The sequence below is a fragment of the Ursus maritimus genome, unplaced genomic scaffold (genome assembly GCF_017311325.1).
Source record: "Ursus maritimus isolate PB19 unplaced genomic scaffold, ASM1731132v1 scaffold_27, whole genome shotgun sequence".
Lineage (NCBI taxonomy): Eukaryota > Metazoa > Chordata > Mammalia > Carnivora > Ursidae > Ursus > Ursus maritimus.
In genome coordinates this window covers 3,186,165-3,209,400 of record NW_024425230.1, presented here as the reverse complement: position 1 = coordinate 3,209,400, position 23,236 = coordinate 3,186,165, and the positions used below count along the sequence as shown (strand labels likewise).

The 23,236-nt window shown below is 45.0% G+C and overlaps 1 protein-coding gene across 1 annotated transcript in view; it reads right to left on the bottom strand.

The window, feature by feature from the left end:
- ATP10A (ATPase phospholipid transporting 10A (putative)) overlaps positions 1-23,236 on the bottom strand; it is a 190,930-nt gene that overhangs the window by 40,773 nt on the left and 126,921 nt on the right. The window contains 6 exon segments of the mRNA XM_040642656.1: positions 241-458; positions 3,664-3,916; positions 5,481-5,611; positions 6,711-6,842; positions 7,255-7,361; positions 19,340-19,425. Coding sequence (XP_040498590.1) covers positions 241-458; positions 3,664-3,916; positions 5,481-5,611; positions 6,711-6,842; positions 7,255-7,361; positions 19,340-19,425 — 927 coding nt within the window.

Here is a 23,236-nt window from a genome sequence, read left to right as displayed (position 1 = left end):
CCCCCATCCTTAGAGGCCAAGGCAAAGGGGCCATGTCAGAGTTTTAGAAAAGATAACACGGGTGCCAGAAGAAGGCGTTGGCCACAAAAGTTCTTATAACTGAGCAGAGCTAAACCCCCAGCAACAGCTTATTTGTACCGCTACATGCAGATACTTTGGAGGAATGGAGGGAAGTAGCAGGGCCAGGAAAGGTGGTGCCGCCCCAGCACGGGCAGCTGCCGTCCTCTGAGTGGGACTCACCATGGGGCTGCTGAAGGCCGTGTGCTTGGACAGCATGCTGGCCCGCTTGGCCTCGGCCCGGCTGCCTGTGCGCCGATGTGACTTGGTGCTCTGGCTCCTGTGCATGACGCGAACGCTCTGGTGGCTCCCAATGCTGCCACGCTGGGGCAGAGAGCCCCCTCTGGGCACTGCCTCTTCCTCTTCTGAGTCTGCCTCCTGGTACCTGGCCAGACGCTGGGCTGTGGACAGAGGGACATGGGGTGACACATCACAGGGAGGCCAGGAAAATGAAATTGATTCAGAGCACTTGCCACCCTTGCTTTCTTAAAGGCAAGGCCACATTTAATGAGAGTTCCCACTGAGAGATGGAGGCATTCTCATTTTATCTGGACCTACAGTCAACCTGATCAGGTTGACATTCTCAGCCCCACTGCACAGATGAGCACACTGAGACACAGAGAACTTAAGGAACTTGCTAATAAGTACATAGGACTCAAGAGGGTGGAGATGACATCCAGGTCAAGGTGATGCCAAAGCTCAGGTCCAGTGCATTTTGGTACAGTGGCCATCCCACTCCACTAACAAATAAGGAGTAGACAGAGCTAGATTCACATACAGCCCCTCTATTCAAGTGGACCCTCGGGTGTGATGAATGGGGTTTGGGCAGCAGACAACAGGCACAAAGACAGGGCAGACAGTGAAGGCCTAGCCCACAGAGTAGCCTGGTTCCAGGCTTTGCCCTTTATCCTGGGGTCATGGGAACACCTGGTTCACTGGGGTTGTCAGGACAGATCACATGTTGAACATCTGCCCCGTAATCACACAGAAATAATGGTTCTCAGGCTGTGTTGATGGCGCTTTCCCATGGGAATCCTTGTTCAGGGCCAGGTAGGTGGTAGGTACTGTTTGCATTTACCCTGTATGGATGAAGCTCTACCCAACAGGGAGGCTAACAGTCCTTGTGGGCTACACAGGGTGGACAAATGCCACAAGGATACAGACCCAGCAGGCCAAGGTCCACTGAAGACGACCTTGACTGCACTGCTATGCTTGAGCCCTCAAGGGGGCACTGCACTGCCCAGCAAAAGTCTCTGTGGCCACATGGCCACTCAGTGAATCCCTTGAAGTATATCCTCACTGCTTCTTGCTAATAGATGGCTCTGAACACATTTTTCTGGCTTTGCCCATTTAGTTCAGCTTGTTTCATCACGGACAAGCAAGGAGACTATTCATGAGGATTACTCATTCAAAACAAGCAATTAGTAAGAACTTCAAGGGCAAGTCCAGTGCTGGGGGTGAGCACAGTGTATCTTAACACAAGGTGGCCTGCCTGAGGGGCTAAGAAAGGCCCTCCAATCTGGGTATGCCTGTGGCATTAGTCTGTCCTGTGAGCCAGGCCTTACATTCAGCATCTTTCATTGGTAAGACTTTTCTGTAGGGATGAGAAAAACGGAGATAAGGAAAGGTAAGTCACCCATGGTCACGAGACCAAGTAACTGACAACAGCAGGATCCCACTCAGGGAGTTCCTCACCCCAGAAGCAAATCTCCTCCTGCCCATCCCACCCACTCCTGGCTAATGGAAGTCCTAGTTTGGTGGTAAATGAATGGCAAGGAAGAACAAAGCCTGGACACAGTGCTGTCAAGCTTCTGGGCTTGTGCAGTAAGAGCCTGGTGTCAACCAAGGTACAAGGTCAAAAGGTACACCAGCCTGTCCCACCTTCCTGCAGCAGTTGGATATTAGCCTAAAAGCAGCAATTCCTCAGACCGCTGCGGATGTGACTGTGGTCTACAATGATGCAGCAGTTTCTGACCAGCAGTGGCCTGAGCAATGCCCTCAGTGTCGCTGGGGAAGATGGAGGCAAGAAGCAGGTGATACTTCATTCTGGGCACACAGTGTCACCAGGACAAGAGGTCAGAGATGGCCAAACCCACTGTCTCGATATATGTGAACCAGGCTCATTGTACAAAGCCAAAGTCGTCTGAATTCATTTTACTAATGAGATCTGAGAGGTCAGGTCATGGGCGATAACAGCTGAAGTTGCTCTTGGCCCCAGGTGCATGTCAATGACTGATCATAGCATTTCTTTTCAGACATGCAGCAGAGAGGCCTGCTTGCTTTGGTCTTCACCAGAAAGGCTTTCCTGTGTCTTCTAGAGGCAATGCAATCCTTTGATTTCATGATAAGCATCTGACAACTGTTAAAATTCTTCTGTAATCTTAGCTGGGATTCTGCCCATGGAGCCTCAGGTCCAGCTTTCAAAGGCTGCTTCTGACCCAACTTCAGACCTGGGTCTCTGGCTCTTTTACAATTAGGCTAAGCTCTGCTTTCAGGCAAATGAGCTCCTTCTGCACAAGGCTGAGGTGTTATGGAAGGGGAGAGTGCGAGGGGGACAGGTGGACAGTCACTGACCATTTATTTTGGGTGGCAAATAAAGCAATAAACGTAGTGGGTAAGTTTCTATGTATTTTTTCTATGATTACTTTAATTTTACATAAAGGGCCTTAGTGGATATCATAATTCTTGGTTTCATGAAACTCACAAAAATCCCATGCCTCTAACAGATCTTTCCCGCCATATCCCGCTAAAGAACAGCTTCCTAATGATACTCATGTACTGATTCCTGTTCTATATTTGCTTCTGTTCCTGTGGTGAGACTTTTTCCACGTTCTCAGATGCTGTTACAGGAAGGAGAGGGAATCCTGGTTGTAGAGCTGATGTGCCTCTCAAAGGTACCATGGCTCCACAAACACTACTGTGGCACTGGGATCCTTCTCATGGTGCCCTCTCCTGGCTCAGGTGTGTGGATGGTTCTAGTCCTACCCTCTGCTTATGAAGTGGATAGCTCCCATATGCGTTCAGGGAGGACAGAGGCAGCAAAGGATAAGGAAAGGCGAGGGGGGAGGAGTAACCACCTGTAAAATTCAAACGGGAGTGATATTTCTTTCTAGCTTCCACTAACATCATTTTCTAAGGAAAGAATACAGCACGAATTGCCCAATGCCGCTCTGAGACTTTCAGCTAATAACAAGAAGACTGACAGGTGACAGCTAACACATCTCTTCAGTTCTTAGTGTGGCAAAGAGACTGGGTGCCTCAGAAGTCAGTTCCTCAAGAATGCCCTTCTTGGTTCTCTTGTCTGGCAGAAAATGAGTGTTTAAGCAGATGCCCACCACAGAGATACTGCAGTGAACAGGGTGCTGTCAGCAACATGGAATTCTTCCTATATTTCCTTCTATAAATGCTGTCATGACTCAGTCTCCTGAGTTGCTCTAATAGCCTTTCTACATTTTATTCCCTCAAAAATCAGCAATCCCTGAAGCCTGTATGTGTGTATGTGTGTGTGTTTGTGTGTGCATGTATGTGTGCATAGGCACGTGTGCATGCAGCTTTGACATAGTTCTCTGTCCAGCCCAGACTGGGAGTCCCCACCCCCAGGCTCACCATTTGCATCATGGGAATACTCTATGCCAGACACAGTGCATCTTCGGAAAACCATCTTATTCTCAGTTAAAGTGCCAGTTTTATCTGAGAAGATATACTGTATCTGCCCTAAGTCTTCCGTGATGTTCAGAGCTCGACACTGCAGCTGCGAGTCCGTTTCTTCATCATACAACTCTATATCCTGATTAATGAAGTACACCTGGCATACTTTAACAATTTCAATGGAAACATACAAGGAAATTGGGATCAAAACCTGGAAGACATAAGGCATACACATGAACAATTATGAGGACGAGGGAGCTGCAGAAGTAGTCCAAACTATTCAAATGACAAATGACTACAACCACAAGTAAGCAGGGACTATACTGTACCTTTAAGAGCTTAACCAGGTTGGTTTAGAGTCAGTATTGGAAAAGTACTATGATACTGGCAAAGAGTTTAAACTAGGAGAGCCTATGGTGTCACTGCAGAGCGGAAATCCACTATCATGTCTGAGGAATGGTAACCATGGCTTGGATAGAAGCAAGCATTTTCGTATTACTAAGTTGTGCTTGAGAGAAGCTAGGAAAGGAAAGAGGAGAGAGAAAGAGAAAAAAACACATGGCACAGTCAGAGTCCTCATAAGCAAAGTCACTCACACCACAGCAGCACTTGGCCCCCAAGGCTCTCCCAGCAACAAGAGCTGCCCATCCCATGGACACAACCCCACAGTTCGGAAGAGACGGTCTTTCCAGAGGCTGGTTGTGTTGAAGGACAATATCTGGGATCTTATACAATACAGAGCAAAGGGAAGAGGGCTTTGAGGAGAATATTCACAGTTATACTTGGACAATTTAAGAATAATCTTCATGAAGTCAATGTTTAATTTGGGGGGGGATAACAGTATTGAACTGATGTTCATGGGCTCAGAATACCATATCCAGACAGACTAACTGGGTTCTCCTGGTAACTTAATGTGAATGCAACACCTACGACAGTACCACACCTACTGTAGGTACTACTACTACTACAGAGCTAGCACGGAATCTGCATTCATAAAAAAGACTAATTTGGAGAGTTCCTGCTGTATGAAACACACGTGATAAAGACAGCTCTCCTTGTAGGCAAAGTTGAAGCAGAGGTCCTCCTTCACTTTGTGTTCCTAAGATGACACTCACTGCCCCTTCTCAGATTCTCAGTTAGTGCTGGGGAGTTGTTCATAAGGCATGTGAACTATAATGCTAACAGTAATAGTAATAAAAAATAATAAAAACCAATACTGCAAAATGCAATGTGATATCCTGAGTTGAATCCTGGAACAGACAAAGCACATTAGCACAAAGACTAGTAGAATCCAAATAACATCTAGAATTTAGTTCATGGCAAAGTATCAAAGTTGGTTTCAACCATGTACCATAATAATGTAATATGTTCACACAGGGGACTCTGGGTAAGGGACATACGGGGACTCTCTGTACTATTTTTTGCAACTTGTCTGTAAATCTTAAAATTATCCCAAAATAAAATTTAGGGTTTTTTTTAAAGAAGCAATTGAACGGGAAAAAGAAAACAAAACAAAAACCCAAACACAATGATCCAAAAACCAACCCTGCAAGGCCTAAGAATCTTAGGAACAGCAAAGGAGAATGTTAACTTGAAAAGCACCCAAAAAAGACCCTATAGATAAATTAGGTGGAAAAGTAAGCAGCAGCACATTAGGCAGGTATATTTGTGGTCCACCCAGATGCAGAATTTATAGGACATTCTTAGCAGAGTATGATGACTAAGTTCTTACCAGAAAAGTAAAGCAATTATCGTACGGTACTTAGTACTGTTACCTGCAGAACTATTATCATTGTCAAAAACGAGTAAACTGCAGCTGTGACTGGGGATAAAGAGCTGCCGTCAGACTCAGGGACATCAAATAATGATTTCTTCTCTTGATACCGCCGTACCCACAGTCCGTGTCCTACAGCAATGTTCAAAAAGAAACATCATTCATCCAATAGGAAAATAAGACACTGATAGTGCAAATTAAAGCAAAACTGTAAGACCATGGACACAGGCACATTGGGTCTCATTAGCCTGCCTTGCCACGTAAGAAAGCAAAAGCACATGGCAGGTAGTGTTGGCACCCACGATCAGACTGCTGGAAGGCACTGGTTCTTGGACTCTTCCTCACATCAGGCATTTCCCATTGTTGGCACTGAAAAGCACACCGGTCATGAGGCAGAAATTGGGTATGTGCTGGCAGCTACTAATGGGAAATCCCCAAAAAAGAATTTCCCAGTGTGTGCCTCACAAAATACCAGTCTCGTCAGTAGGCCCTGGATACTGCCCATTATCGACCCTTGCTACAGATTCAAACTGCACATGTCATGGACTATCAGATGCCAATGGCAGTGCACATTATTTTATCAACTGTGTCCCACACCTGATAATAGAAGCCCTTTGCATGTCCCATACACCTATGTCTTTCACCAGTGAGCTCCAAGACCACGTCACACCCATCTGCTTCATGATGGTAGCTGGGCAGGGGATGTGGTGGAGATCATTTACCCAGAGGCTCAACACAGTTCCCTGCAAGGCATTCCCACAGCAGCATGCTAGGTCTGGAGGCCATCAAAGGCTGGAGAGCACCAGAGCCCATGTGCAATCTAACTGCTAATCCCTTCTTAGGACCCAAATACTTTTTTTTTTTCCTTTTCTCATGGAGCTCTTATTAGAGCATTTGTGCTTCTCCTGCTATGTTATTCTCAGTTTATCACCAGATTACTAATACTTCTGCTGGAATCATTATTACTGGTGTGATTAAGCCATTCTTCCAACCAAGAAGTTGCAAATTAACATTGAAAGTTGAAAAATAACATTAGTTTGTCAAGCTCATTCATCTAGGCATCTCTAACATGGCCTGTGCTGATGCAAGCAGGCCTTGAGTCTAAGTGCATGAAAAATGCGTGTTTTAACTTCAGAGTGCTGGGTCAGAATGAGTCGTCAGCAGCCCACTGGGCTCACCTGGAGGCTGTCCAGCAGTGCCCTCTTATTCGTGACCCATGAAGGAGACTTACCGACCGCAGAAAACAGAGACATACAAACGAGGAGGAGGACACACCAGAGCACATCGCAGTTCATCTGCCTCTCAAGCTGGCTGCGCTTGTAACGGGGCCCGCTGTTGTTCAGCAGAGCCTTGGTTTCATGTCCTGTACGGGCGGGGAGCAGGAGAAGCGTGGTAAATCGATGCCCAATAGCGGAGCGACGGTGCGCCCCAATGCATGGACTGAAGTACAGTGCTGCCATCCAATCATGCTTACAGGATAAGCTCAGTCAAAAATGCAGGGTATGAGATGAATCCCAAATACGTAACAACCATGGAGAAACAATGGAAAGAAATAAGCGAAAATGCTGAGAGGGAACGGTTTTGGTTGAGATTCTATTAGAAATTTTGCTTCTTTCTGTTTTCCGGGTTCTCTAAATTTTTATGATGGCTATGTGCTACTATGATAATCAGAAAAGAAAAGGAAAAAAAAGAACAAGGAGAAACGTTCAAGGACACACAGCACCAGTGGCAAGCCAGCAGTGTCACAGACGGCATGTGCCACGGCCAATGCCTACCTGCATAGATGACAATGCCAACAACAGCTTCCGTGTTTCTGATGGTACATCCTCGCAGCAGCAGGTTTTCTTTATACAGCCCGGCCTTTTTCCCATTGTCGTGTATGCTGTCGAGGAAAAGGTGGCATGCATCATGTGGGTGCTTATGTGTACCCCGTGTCTCAAGGAGCACTACCTTGGGGAAGGAAGGCCTGGACGCTGGGAAGGGGAACAGGGAACTCCAGGAGTAGGTGGCTTGTTTCTGTGGATCTCTACAATAGCTGAGAGGGCGCTGGTGCTCACTAGTAACTGGGCTTCTAGAAGTATCTCAACAGCCTGATGTTTGTTTATTTTGTCCATGGGCTTTTGAAGTAGTAAGATGGATAGGTCTGTGCCCCCAGTTCCCGACACAGGCTCCTAAAATCCCTGGTACGTAGGGGTGCGAGCAGGATCTTTTGTTCTAGTGCTTAGTCTTTGACCCCAGTTCCCAGCATGGGACTCCTAAAACTCTTGTAATTTCCCAAGTGATAAGAGCACCAGGAGCATCTCTGAACCCAGTTTTTCCTGACATTAGGATACTAAATCCTTTTTAATTTCCTGGGTGAGAGTATCTTTCGTTCTTATGAAGCCACTCTGGGTGGGCTCCTGGATGGGGTTTAGTCACCAGAAAAACGAAGCCATGACTAGAAACATAGGGTTTTCAGCCTCATGTTTCATTCTCTAGAGAGTGCAGAGGGGCTGGAAATTAAGTGAAAAATTGATCGTGCCTATGTGATGAAGCCTCCATAAAATCCCAATAATATGGGGTTCAGAGAACTTCTGGGGTAGTGAACACACAGAGGTGCTGGAAGAGTGGTATGCTCAGAGAGGGCACAGAAGCTCTGCACCCCTTCCCACATTCCTTGCTCATGCATCTTTTCCATCTCATCCCCTACATCCTTATCATATTGTTTTATAATAAACTGGTAAACAGTAGGCAAATTCTTTCCTGAGTTCTGTGAGATGCTCTAGCAAATTAATTGAACCTGAAAAGGGGATTGTGGGAACCTCTGATTTACAGCAGATCAGTCAGGAGGCCAGGTGACAGCCTGAACTTGTAGTTGGCACTTGAAGTGAGGAAGTCTTGTGGGACTGAGCCTTAACCTTAGGATCTGACACTGTATCCAGGGAGTATCAGAATTGAGTTAAATTACAGGACACCCAGCTGGTGTCACAGAATTGCTTGATATGTAGGAAAAACCCACATGTACGAATTGGTGTCAGCATCACAGGCTTGTTTTCATCATAGGGACAGACCACAGCTAGAGAGGGCAGACCTGGGAACTGTGAGACTGAGGTAGAAGTTGGCCAGGGAAGTTGGCTACGTGGTCTCATGTCCATTTCCTGTTCATGACAGAGAACACTGCTCCTCATCAGTACCTTGTGTTGTCACAAATACACAAAGTTTTCTTTTTCTTTAAGTTTTAATTTAAATTCCAGTTAACATACAGCATAATAATAGTTTCAGGTGTATAATATAGTGATTCAGCACTTCCATACATCACCCGGTGCTCACCACAAGTGCACTCCTTAATCCTCATCACCAATTTAACTCATTCCCTTTCCAACCTCCCCTCTGGTAACCATCAGTCTGTTCCTATAGCTAAGAGTCTATTTCTTGGTTTGCCTGTCTCTTTCTTTTTTCCCCCATGCTAATTTTTTTGTTTCTTAAGTTCCATGCATGAGTCAAATCATATGGTATTTGTCTTCCTCTGACTGACTTATTTCACTTAGCATAATACACTCTAGCTCCATCCACAATTGTAGATACTGCTGCTATAAACATTGGGTCCATGTATCTCTTTGACTTAATACTTTGGTATTCTTTGAGTAAATGCCTAGTAGTACAATTGTTGGATCCTAGGGTAGTTCTATTTTTAACTTTTTGAGGAACTTCCATACTGTTCTCAAGAGTGGCTACAATAGTTTGCATTCCCACCAACAGTGTAAGAGGATTCTCCTTTCCCTACATCCTCACCAACACCTGTTGTTTCTTGTGTTGTTAATTTTAGCCATTCTGACAGGTGTGAGGTGATATCTCATTGCAGTTTTAATTTGCATTTCCCTGATGATGAGTGATTTGAGCATATTTTCATGTGTTTGTCAGCCATCTGCATGTCTTCTTTGGAAAAATATCAAGTTGTGTCTTCTGGCCAATTTTTAACTGGATTATTGGTTTTTGGGGTGTTGATTTTGATAAGTTCTTCAGAGATTTTGGATATTAACCCTTTATCAGATATGTCATTCGCAAATATCTTCTCCCATTCCATAGGCTGTCTTTTAGTTTTGTTGATTGTTACCTTTGCTGTGCAGAAGCTTTTTATCTTGATGAAGTCCCAATAGTTCATTTTTGGTTTTGTTTCCCTTGCCTTGGGAGACATATCTAGTAAGAAGTTGCTACAGCTGATGCCAAAGAGGTTACTGCCTGTGTTCTCCTCTAGGATTTTAATGGTTTCCTGTCTGACATTTAGGTCTTTAATCCATTTTGAATTTATTTTTGTGTATGGTGTAAGAGAGTGGTCCAGTTTCATTCTTCTGCACGTTGCTGTCTAGTTTTCTTCACACAATTTGTTGAAGAAACTGTCTTTTTTCCATTGGATATTCTTTCTTGCTTTGTCAAAGATTAGTTGACCATAGAGTTGTGGGTCCAATTCTAGGTTTTCTATTCTGTTCCACTGACATATGTCTGTTTTTGTGCTAGTACCATACTATCTTGATCACCACAGCTTTGTAATATAACTTGAAGTGTTTAATTGTGATGCCTCCAGGTTTACTTCTGTTTTTCAAGATTGCTTTGGTTATTTGGGATCTTTTGTGTCCCATAAAATTTTAGGACTGTTTGTTCTAGCTCTGTTTAAAAACTGCTGTTGGTATTTTGATAGGGATTGCATTAAATGTGTAGATTGCTTTGGGTAATACAGACATTTTACAATGTTTGTTCTTCCAATCCACGAAAATGGAATGCTCTTCCATTTCTTTGTGTCCTCTTCAATTTCTTTCATCAGTGTTTTGTAGTTTTCAGAGTATAGGTCTTTCATCTCTTTGGTTAAGTTTATTCCTAGTTACCTTATTCTTTTTGGTGCAATTGTAAATGGGATTGATTTCTTAATTTCTATTTCTGCTTCTTCATTATTGGTGTATAGAAATGCAACAGATTTAGAAAAGGGAATGGTATTGGTTTCAACAACATTTTCTATGTTCTTCTTATAAAAAGTCATTAAGTTATGAGAAATATTAATATATTAAATTTGAAATGTAAATTCTATTTTATGAATTGGGTTTCCTCGCTATTTTGAGTTGGAGGGATCGTCCAAGTTTAAGCTACTGGTTTTCAAACTTGTCCTCTTGATCCACTGAAGATGTTCTCGTCATCCATACTGGCCAGAATCACCCTATGCTAGGATCACACTGGAACAGATCTGGTCCTGGAGCCTGATGAACACACAAGGGGGAGGACTTGGAGGCTTCCAGAACTAGAGCAGGGCCCCAGCCTAAGCTACACCAGGCAGTGCCACCAAAGTGAACTTCAGAAAAGCCACCTTCTCGCATCATCAGTAGACAGCCTCCCCACCCCTCCCACACACACATAGCCCAAACTCCTCTGTGGTTCTTAAACCTCACCAAGAACACCTGCAGGTGTTTTCCCTCCCACCCCTAACACTGTGTCACTGACATGGAGAGTAGAATTGGTCTGGGGAGTATAGGGTCAGAGGAAGCACACAGGTTTCTGGGGAAACAATACTTCCTACCACATCTGGACCCTGTCATGAGGAGCAGGACAAACATTCAATCTCAGACACAACCCACGTTCTTCACAACCAGGGAAATGAATATATTTGCTGGTAAAGAAGAGAGGCTAAATCATAAAGACAAAGCCAAAATTCATGCTAGGGGTATGTATTTTCCACAAGCCTGTTATTTAACTGCTACGACATCAATTCTTCTGCAGTAGGCATGCAAAGGAACACAGGGGGTATTCAAACAACACTGTGTCAATGCCCCCCCCGCCTTGGCAATTCCAGGACAGGTTTTTCTTTAAGAAAGATTGAAGACTGGAAACCTCATTGTTGGCTAATGCATCAAGATACCAGCGTGCATAAGATGGTACACACAAAACACCATTCCCACGTCTGGAATGAGAGGATGTCTGTGGCCACAGTTCTCTTGGCTGAACATGGAAACTATTTCCGAGGGACAATAGTAAAAAACAAACTTTCAGTCAAACTTTGTCATTCTTATTCAGAATAAAAGAGGAAGTCAATAGAAACAAAAATATTTTATACTGATCTTTCTTTGACATAACATACATTCTTCAGCGATACTTTGCTTTCTAATCAGACCATGCCAGACTAGAGCTGGTTACTAGCAGGTGCACAGGCCTATGAAGACTGCTGTCATAAGGACAGGCAGTGCATGGACATGAATGGCCTTTTCTGAGTGAATGGTCCCAGAGTTGTAAGCTGGAACAAGGCAGGTCAAGCTCCAGCAGGACAGCTGAAGAATTAGGGAAAAGCTGAAGCCCTGCCTTGGACTTCTGAGAGGAAAAGTACTCTCTGGGGGCAGAACAGGCCCAGGGCCAAGCAGATATGAGGCCTGATTCCAGGAAGACACACCCCATCAAGTTGTTCTCAACACCTACCTCTCTGTTATGGGTTGAGGTGTGCTCTCTGCCCTGGAATTCATTTGCTGAAGTCCTAACCCCCAGTACCTGAGAATGTGATCATATTCGGACACAGAGTCTTTAAAAAGGTAATTAAGTCAAAATGAGGTCATACGGGTGGGCTCTAACCCCATGACTGGTGTCCTTATAAAGAGAAATTTGGACACAGAGATAGACAAGTGTAGAGGTTAAGACCATGTGAAGACAAAGGAAGAAGATGGCCATCTGCACGCTAAGGAGAAAGACCTCAGGAGAAAGCAGTCCTGCTGACACTTTGACCTCAGACTTCCAGCCTCCAGAAATGTGGGATAATAAATTTTCTGTTGTTTAAGCTGCCTGATCTATGGCGAGCCTGAGCAAACTGACACATCCTTTAACATTTCATCTGAGCCTCTGAGAAGAGCTCCTCTAGTTCAAGTCTCCTGGCCTCCTGACCCATCAAACCAATCTCTTCTAAATCAAAACTACTCCAAAGTACAAGAGTGATGACAGAGCTGTTGGGTGAGAATGCCCTGTGCACTGGGAAGGGCCATGTGCAGGCTCCTAAGGAGATGGCAGAGTTCAGCTAATAAACATTCTGCCTGGCTGCTCTTGCTTAGGAGATGTCATGTCTCCCTATCAGCACTTGCTTTTGGTAATGGGTTTTGCACATCAAGGCTCATTCCTCCGAGCATATGAAGGTGCTGACAGGGACCAGCAACAGGGTAGCAATCCATCTGTTCAAACACAGAGGTGCAAGGTGTACTTGCTGCTGCCCAATTGTCCCCAGAGCCACGGGCAGTAAGGTGAGAGTTTGGGGACCTTGGGCAGCAGCCAGCAGCTCTTTCTCTTCCCAGGTCACATCACCTCCAGCACCTGGTCCCTCCTCTCTGCTCCACCCCAGATAGTGGTCCACCCTCACCCTGGTCACCCTGACCAGCATCCTTGGGTGCCCTTCTTGACCCCTCCTCCGTCATTTTTATACCCACTCAAATGTCAGTCCTTAATTTTACCCTCTTCCCTGGTTATTTCTTGAATCCACCTCCCTCTCCCTCCCTCTGTGCATCACCGCCCTAATTCAGGCTTCTAAGATTTCTCTGCTTACAGCCTGCAACACACCCCTTGCTGGCCTGGATGCCACCAGCCTTGGTTGCTCCTATCCATTTCTCACACAGTCACCAGAGCTTTCAGTGTGCACATCTCCTGGGTGCATCCTGTGTGAGCTCTTTACTTCTTCAGGCTTGACACACAGCCCAGCTGATTCTGCAGCACCTTTGTGGGCCCTTCCCATGCCAGCTTTGGGCTCCAGCCACCTCACAGTGCATGTCCTGCCCATGCTTCCTCTCATCCCAGTGCAGATGGTTAGCCTGGAGGAGCGTGGCCTGCTAGCCTGGGCTTATAGCCTTCAGGAAGGTTCTCTGGGTTAAGTGCCCCAGGCCATGCAGCCAGGAAACTCTGCAGTGTTCTCTGATGCCTCTTTGTTTGTGTCCACTTCTAAATATGAGCTCTTCAAATATTATTCTGCTCAGCACCCCTGATGTCTACCTCAGTGACTGGCAAATTCTGAAGGCTGCCTTGCCCTCAGCTTTAGGTTGGGTCCATCCAATGGTTATGTCAGAAGGACAGGGGAGTGAACACAGGCAAGAGACGACGAGGAGCTTATTCCCTGGCTCCTTCTGGGGAGTGAGCATTGGGTTGGGTGTGTCCCTAGACCAGGGCTATGAGCCCTCCTCAGGTGACCCGCTTGACATGAGTCCAGGTGGCCACACCTGCCCTGGGACCACCGGACCTCACAGTGGGGACAGCACAGCTGCTACTAACTCTTGTGGTCCCACCCACTCCTGCCTCAAATGACCTTAGTGAAAAGACCCCCCTCTACTTATGTGAATCTGAGTGCCAGATCTGTTGCCCCAGGGAACTCTGGGTTTCAGAGGCAGGGAGAAAGAAGTAATAGAGAATTCCTTCCACAGCCAGACTCTGGGCAGAATTTTAAGATAATAGTTGCTCAGGTTTTTGTTTATCTAATGTAAATGCAGAAATAACCCAATTGTTTTGTGCCAATGATGGATTTTCCTGAGATGTAAATATGTCAGTTAAAGGTGTCAAGGTAAAATAAATATTTTCCAGTTTTAATGAGTCCAGTTGGTGCAATTATAGTTCATTTCAATGTCTGGTGTTGGTAGTAAGTACATCTTGGACATAAGCCCACACGTAGCTCTGTCCAGACAGTGGGCTGGAGGGTGAGGGGCCATGAGGGCTCTCTTGTAACAGGTCCTGATGCTATTTCTTACAGGGTGACAGTGGTGGTGGACGGTATCACCTGCAGGGCAGGGAGGCTATCCTAACAAGCATGCCTAGGTTTGCAACGGCAGGTTCCCAGCCCTATGTGGTCATATAAGGCTCTGCAACATGCAGGGAGGGAGCTCAGGACTTACTCTGTGGAAGACTCTGGGATCAGAAATGGAACCTGGCTTTACAATTTGAAATGGAATTTTACACCAGACCAAACCAACCAACCTCTCTGCTTTATTCCTAAAGGCAAATGAAAATGTTTGATTGACTAGTGGCTTCAAAGGTCACCCACCATATGCCATGAAGTTGGCTGAGTACAGCTGAGCAGGGTGCCCTGAGCTGCTAGGGCACTCAGCCACTGAGCTGGTCTCCATTCACAGGGCGTCTCTGGGTGGCAATTCCTTGGGGCAGGGAGAGGGTGCCCGCAGGGGTGGAGAACAGGATTTCGTTTGTGCTTAACTGTGGGATCGTGTTAAACAACAGTGAGCATTAAGGTGCACTTGAATAATGAAGCTCCTAACACTTTTTTAAAAAAATGTTAACAGCTTGAGATACATTTCGATTATAAAATTTACCCATTTAAAGTGTATGGTTGAGCCTTTTGTTTCCGTTTTTTGTATATTCACAGAGTTGCACAGCTATCACTACCAGCTAATCTCAGAACATATACATCACCCCAAAAAGAAACCCCATGCCCATTGGCAGTCACTCCCCATTCCCCTTCCACTCCCAAACCCTGACAATCACTAATGTACTTTCTATCTCTAAAGACGTTCCATTGAAGACATTTCATCCCAGGGGTATCACATACCATGCCAACACCACTCTCTTGCATGACGTGTTCTAATTCACCTCATCCTTCCTTCACAGAGGTTAAAGGATTATTTGTAGTGTTGCTTTGCACATAGTGAATTTCTTTCTTTCTTAATTTCTAAATACATGATCTTACTTTTTGTTGGAATATTTTAAGCCTATCCTAGAATTTCTGTATTTCCTTACCTGTATACTAATAAAAACAGTAAAAAAAAAAAAAAATTCACCTCATGCTTCACCCTTCACCCTTCATCTTTTCCTCCATTCTCATGTCAGCCACTGTTATTTCCAGCATTAGGAGGAAGCCACATTCAGAAATGCAGAATAACTTGCCCAGTGAGTGGACAAAGCCAGAATTCAGACTTGGGTCTTCTTGGTATAAACCCAAGCTTAGGTCAAAGTGCAAATGGCTAAAGTTCTGAGTTCAGATTGGCTGGCCCAAATATGAGTGAAACTGGTATTGTTGGTATAAATGGTGGCTGGGCTTGGCCTGGGCTCCCTGGACTGGAGTGAGGTTACAGGGCAGCAGCTGAGTCAAGGCTGAAGGGAGGCCATCTTCAGCAGATAACGAAATCCAGCAAACCAGCAAACCAGCAAACCAGGGAACTGGCTGCTGATCTGCTCCCTGGGCCTAAACTGCAGATCTACCACCCAAGTTAGCCCCACCCCTGAGCATAAGGGCCAGTATGGGAACTGGGGCCTCCCTTCTCTCAGGGGAGGAACAGGCCCCTCCCCCGATACTCCACTTATCTGCCCTCCTCTCCCCTCACTCTTCTTGAAGCACTTCAGCTTGGCTGGGGGGCAGGGCTGCTCATGCTTGTTGCACCACAGAGGCACCAGAGGGAGAAACTTTAACACACAGTCCCCTGCGCCCCACCTCCAGAGACCCTGCCTGAGTTGGCCTGCTGGGAGAGAGGCCCATCGGCACCCTGGCCTTCCAGTGGCCAATCCAAAATACCTGGCTTGGTGGAAATGGTAAATCACAACTAAATAACAGTCTAGGCATGCACTGGCCTGAACTGGCAGCATCTAGACCAGCAGGACTTGGGACCAGGCTCAGAGATGAGCCTCAGTGCAGGACAATTCGTTGGAAAAAGTAAGGAAAAAGCATGGCAAAACTAGAGAGCAAAGTAGGGAAAGATTCATGCAGCGGGGTGTTGCCCTTCCTGCCTTTCGCTCTCGGGAGACAGGCCAGTGAGGTCACTTACGATAGGAACGTTTGCTGGAGGCATCTGTTGGAGAAGCTGAGTAAGCCCGGCTGGCTGTGGGGCAAAATGACATCCACTCAAGCAGTCATCTTCCAAAGAAAGAAGTGGCTGCGGATGCCGAGTCAGCTGAGAGCTGGGCGTGGAGGGGGGGCGGGCACTGGGGGTGAGCAAGGAACCAGAGGATGCTGCCCCTCATTGATCACCAACTCCCCCACCTGAAAGTCAGCATTGCCCACATGGAGAGCTCCACCAGCCTGGCTTTTTGTTATCTTCTCTTTTCCTAATAAGAGTCCTTCCCCTTTCTTTGAGGCTTTCAACTCTGGTATGTTCTTCCTTTTTAAGCCACATTTCTAGAAAGAACAGTGGAAAAATATAATTCCTTTTCTATCTCCTACAATCTGGACTCTGCCCCTCTGGGTCTACACTTCGATGGTGTGGCTTTCCCATTCCTTGGGCTGCCCCTGGAGTGTGGCATGCAGATCTCCTGAATGTCCCTGCTCTGCCTCCGTGGAAGCACATTGCCCTTGGAACCACACCCCTATCACACCCAAGGATGCTTGCTCCTGACTGTAGGGTTGTTCTGTCTTTATTCCTTTCCTTTCTTCCCCAGCCCTCTGTCCCATGTTCCCAGGCCTCTTCCCTGACTTCATATATGACCTCTGGGCAGAGGGTCCTCACATCTGTATCTTTAGCTCCTATTCCCCTGAAGTGCTGGCCCACATTCACTCTACCTGAGGCACTTGCCAGCTCCTCAAATTCAGGAAATCTCAAAACCCCATTCCTTCCTTCTATGGCTTCTCCTAATACACACACTGAAGACAAATCACCCTCCCTTTCCAAATGGACCTCTGCCCCTGGACACATTTGTGCTCTCACTTATATCTTTCTCTTAATCCTTTTATCTCCCTGCTTTACATATTATCTATAATAGTAATAATATTAACAAGAGCAGCAATGACCATAATAGTGGCAAATATTTATTAAGCACCCTTCTGAAAGCTTTCTGGTATTAAATTGATTAAATTTTGCCCCAAGGACTTGAGAGGGCTCCTGTGATCCTCCCCATTATACAGATAAATAAAGTTAAGTAGATTGCCCAAGGTTATCTAGCTAGAAAGTGAGGGTTCCAGAGCTTGCCAGCCTCAGCACTAAGCTGGACTTGTTTAATATCCCTATGACAAAGGTAGTTCCTGGAGAGCAGGACCGAGAGCTGCTGAGGGCTGAATCCCTTTCAGTATTAATCCAACTCAAGAGCAGGAACAAAAGTGTGAGAATAGTCATCAGAGCACAGGAGCACTGCATCTTTCAGGGGCTTTGGAGGAACCCGCACAGAAGAGAAGACAGACCATAAGAGAGGAGCACAGTCTTTGGTGAAGGATGTCTATCCTTTTTCTTTGGTAGATTTGGCCCCCCAAAATTACCCTATGAGCAAGAATGTGCATAGAATATTCTCCCTAGAGGATGCCTTCACCACCCTTCAAGATGGTTATTTCAGGGTCTTTGGAAACCCAGCATCTGCTCCATTTAGCTGATGTGGCCCTGGAGATTCACGGTGGTGCTGAGAATGGTGCCATGTGTGAAGTCCGGGGGACAATGGGTCAGAGGGCCTACAGAAGATGGGCCAGGGGGCCATGGGAGGGTGGAAAGTCCACAGCATACAAGTTACATATGAGTAGTTGAGTATTCTCCCTCTAAATTTTACATACTACATTTTAACATTTTTCTTAACAAGTTTTATCCTCTTTTAATTGATTCCTGTAAGGGGTGACCCAACATTTTCCAAGCTCTGATCTTCAGGCATGGATCAGCAATTTCAGTGGTTGACTGGGTCCTCTCTTGGCAGCACACACATTTCACCATTTACTATTAACACTTTTCATTCATTGATCACCCCGCAGCATGACAGGAAGTCTGTGTGTGGGGCACACACAACAATGCTGGATGTGCCAGTGAACCCGAAGATTCACACATACACTGAGCGGTCTTGGAAATGGAGCCCACTTCCAGAAGCAGAGCACCCTGTCTCACCCCCACATGTCTGCGGGGGCCACTCTGTGCCTGGACCACGAGGCAGTTAGACAAGTCAGCTCGCACCTCAAGCAGGAAACCTGGCAGAGAGAAGGCCCCAAATTCTCCACACAGGAGAACTAAGCCTGGGAGAGCAGACTAAGGCCCCAGGAGGTCAAGCAGCGGGTCAGGGTAGGTCAAACCTAAAGTCCTTCATGTTCTTGCACACACATCTTATTGATTCTCTGTGAGGCTGCCCCCAACAGCTCTGGCACCCAACTCAGCAACTCCATGCTGACACTCCCTCTTCTTTCCCATTTTCTTTTTCCCCAAGCCAGCTGACTACACACACACACACACACACACACACACACACACAATTATTATTACTGAAATTTCCAAATGAACATGCAAGTAGAGAGACCAGCATATATTCCTCACGTACCCACAGTCCAGCTTTAGCAAGTACCAACACACACCAGTCCTGTGTCATTTATCCACCTGTTTCATCTTTCCGTTTTGGAGCAAGGGATTGAACTATTTGACACGTTATGTATACTGTACTTATTTTTTTGTTTATTGTCTCTCTTTTTCCCTGACTAGAATGAAATAAACATGATGGCAGTGATTCTTTTTTACTGTTCAGTTCACTGCATTACTCTCAGAGCCCTCAACAGGGCCTACCATGCAGCAGAGGCTCAAGAAATACTCGGCGACTGAGGACCCAAGTGAATGAATGAATGAGCTTCCACCCAGGCTCCTCCTGGGTGGCCCCCATGCTTCCATTTAATGGGGCCATGTGTAGTAAACCATGCGTCCCTTTTTCCCCTCACCCTACCAGGGACAGCTAGAGGAAGGAAAAGCAGTAATTACTCATCACAGACAGTGTGGGCAAGTTTCTACTGCTGACAGGATCTTATAAACCAATCCCATAAGCAACCAAGAAGGCTCAGATATGGGCAACATTCCTAAAAGGCTACACATGTGGCAAAGAATATTAAATGCATATTTTTGAACTATGTGTGTGTATATATATACACACACACATACATACATATGCATGTATTTCAAACAGAAGAGCAAGCTCAGACATATGTACAATACTCACATGCAACCACGAAACCTAGTCAGGTCGTTGTTTGGCTTCTCACACTCGATTATGCTGGTGAACGTCAAAGGATTGAATTCAGAGACCTAAAACAACAGCATGCATACGTTAGAGAAATCTGGGCTCAGACCGTTCCATTCTAAAAGGCACTTGCTCTTCTGTCTCACATCCATGTGGAGCAGGGCAGTTTCATGGAAGGAGTCTGCCCAGAAACCTCTACAGAGCGCCAATGTGAACACACACTTAGCTCATGCGTTCTCATTTTTATACTGAGTGATAATTGATCATTGCAGAATGAATAGCAATTAGTAGAACAGTACTGGTGAGTAAGTGAGCTGGAAAGGATTATAGCTCTAATGAAAATAAGAGAATATGAGATAACAGTAAAGGAAGCCACTAATGATTGAAAGGGATGAATGAATTTTTTGAAACAGACCAGCACCTTCCAATTTCCTATACAGATTAGAGAAGCAAATTCCATCTGGAAAATAGGAACTTAAAATAAAATGACATTTCCTCAATGTGCACTGAAATTTTTGCACAGATATTTAATGAAATGCATTTAAATAACCAATGTGTAAGCCAACAATTTCTTTATTATTCTACTTGATGAAAAATGGCAGCTCACTACAAAGTCTCTCATTAAGAATCTTGCCACTGAGAGATGTAACACTGCCATCAACCATATGACCAGATCAGGAGTCCAGAGAGGGAAGGGAGAGGGAAGGAGGAGGGGAGGAAGAAATACGGGAGAGGAATGCAGGGAATAGGACTTTGGAATAGGAATAGGAATAGGAATAGGAATAGGAATAGGAATAGGAATAGGAATAGGAATAGGAATAGGAGGGGAGGAAGAAATACGGGAGAGGAATGCAGGGAATAACCATCATCAATGGATTAAAAAAAAAAAAGTCAGCTCTCACTGCTCAGGCTTATCATTCTTTTTTCCCTACCAAGTGTCACAACATGGTGAAAAGCTGAACTGTCTTTGCTCGCACAAGTAAATCATCACACAAAATGTGCAAGTGGTTAAAAATCATAGCAATGGCATGCACATGGTTACCACCACCCCAGGTGATTATTACTCTACCACCACAACGCAGTTTCCAGCACAGAATGCAGCCATAGAGGTAGTTACTCAAACATCAGTTCTTACTGTTTTCCAGTGCATCGTGTACATTAAAAAGAGAACTCACTGGATAATAGTAGCTCAATTCAATAGCTGAAATTAAAATGCCATTTTAAAAGGCTCTTCTTGAAGTTTAATTAGCCATCAGCCCTGCTCCCCTTGGACTGGAATGGCCTCTGGCTCTATTTCTAGAGTGAGGCTATGTTTCAAGCTGCCTTGTGTTCATTTAAAGCCAAGTGAAGTCTTGAAGCCAGTTGGTTGCCTTTTCCAAGGCAGACATGTGCAGATGCAGCATCAGGATAGCCATGAAGGGACTGAGTTCCACAGCACACCAGGATTATTCTTGGCAGACAAGGAGGGTGCACTTAAAATACTCTGTCTGTTTGTTATTCTTTCTCTCTAAGAAAAAATGTAATGTGAATGGCTCAGAAATGGTAGGACATTCCGTCTCTGGACTCCAGTGCTGCATTCGTAACGTTCTATCAATAACCATGTGCCTTAGGGAATGCGCATGTCCAGGGCACAGGTTGCCTGGTTTCATATGCTTCATCTGGAGTTGGGGAGAATCCTGAGGATTTTTAGAATCAGAGGGGTCTTCAGAGACTGTTAGAATTGAATTGTGCAACCACCACCACCCCCGTCCCATACCCCAGAATTCACATGTTGACGTTCTAACCCCTAGAACCTCATAATGTGACCGTATCTGAGACAGGATCTTTAAAGAGATGATTAAGTTAAAATGATTAGGGTGAGTCAAAATACAATTTGACTGCTGTCCTTATAAGAGGAGATGTGGATGCAGACACACACCAAAGGACAATCATAAAAAGAAGAAGAGATGACCGTCTACAAGCCAACGAGGGGTTTCTCAGAAGAAGCCAACCCTGTGGACACACTGGTCTGAACTTCCAGCTTCCAGAACTGTGAGAAAGTGCATTTCTGTTAAAGCCACTTAGACTGTGGTGTTTTGTTACGGCAGCCCTTTAGCAAACTAATACAGAGACCATCTTTGAGTTTCTCGTTTAGAAAAGGTTTCACATGCAGAGCACACCTTTTGGATGGAAAAATTCTACTTACATTGATTGTTTCTAACTAAACTGACGATATAACAATGCCCCGTTTAAGAGATATATTTATTTATCTACCCATTTGCTTCATTCCAAACTGGTCTCAAGGTCATGCTCTAGTCACCATCATCAGTCAGACTTTTACCAACCCTGCCTCCTGGAGCATGGACAGAGTTAAAGGACCCCAACCCACCCTTCCATTCTGAGCTTGCTAACTCCATCAAAAAAAAAAAAAAAAAGCACTTCCTCTTGGGGAAGATGAACAAAATTCTGGAGGCAGATGGTAATAATGGTTACACAACAATGTAAATAAAATTAATGCCACAGCACTGTACACTTAAAAATGGTTAAAATGGTAAATTGTGTGCTATATATATTTTACCGTGACAAAAAGAAAGTTTTTTAAAAAGCATATGTAAACATTCATTGAGAATTGATTGTGAAGAAACGAGTTACTCATCAAGTAGAACATAGTCCAGAAAACCAGGGATTTCAATGCAAATACAGAAAGCACCATGCACGTGTAAGGAATTCTTGAGGCACCACTACTGCATCACTGTCACCAATTACGATTTTGTGATAGCTTTTAAATGTCAGGCCTTGTGCTGAGTGCTATTCACCACCATTCACTGCAGGGTTGGTTTTCATGCTACCTTTAATTTAGGGTGATTAAGGACCACGCCTAAGGTCATGCCCAAGGTCCAGAGGCCTTTAAGTAACTAACTGATGGCAGTTCATTGGCCTCTCAGACATCCAGCTCAGCCGCTGACACTGAGACTATCCCACTTTAACAGAAGATGACACTATGTTTAATAGGCCAGAAAATGTATAATTCTACAGAAAATTTCAAAGATATTTAAACATGTCTCTAAGTTTTAATGTTTTTAAAAACGTGCTTCCAATTAAATATATCCTGGTCTGATTGCAGATATCCACCCCTTCCCATCTTCAGCAATGCCTGTGGATGTGGATGGAGTTAGCAGAGTTCACCCAAAAATGGAGTAAAAAAAAAAAAAAATGAGGAGACTTGGGATTTAGTCCTAGTCAGTTCAGTTTAATAAATGTGAGACTGTTAGCAAGTCAAGAGAGAGCTTTTATTTATTTATTTATTTTTTATTTTTTAATAATGATTTTTTATTATATTATGTTAGTCACCATACAGTACATCCCCGGTTTTCGATGCAAGGCTCGATGATTCATTAGTTGTGTATAACACCCAGTGCACCATGCAATATGTGCCCTCCTTACTACCCATCACCGGTCTATCCCATTCCCCCACCCCCCTCCCCTCTGTAGCCCTCAGTTTGTTTCTCATAGTCCATAGTCTCTCATGTTTCATTCCCCCTTCTGACCACCCCCCCTTTCTTTATCCCTTTCTTCCCCTACTGATCATTCTAGTTCCTATGTTCCATAGATGAGAGAAATCATATGATAGTTGTCTTTCTCTGCTTGACTTATTTCACTAAGCATTATCTCCTCCAGTGCCGTCCATGTTGTAGCAAATGTTGAGAACTCATTCTTTCTGATTGCTGAGTAATATTCCATTGTATATATGGACCACAACTTCTTAATCCAGTCATCTGTTGCAGGGCATCTCGGCTCCTTCCACGATTTAGCTATTGTGGACATTGCTGCTATGAACATTGGGGTGCATATGGCCCTTCTCTTTACTATGTCTGTATCTTTGGGGTAAACACCCAG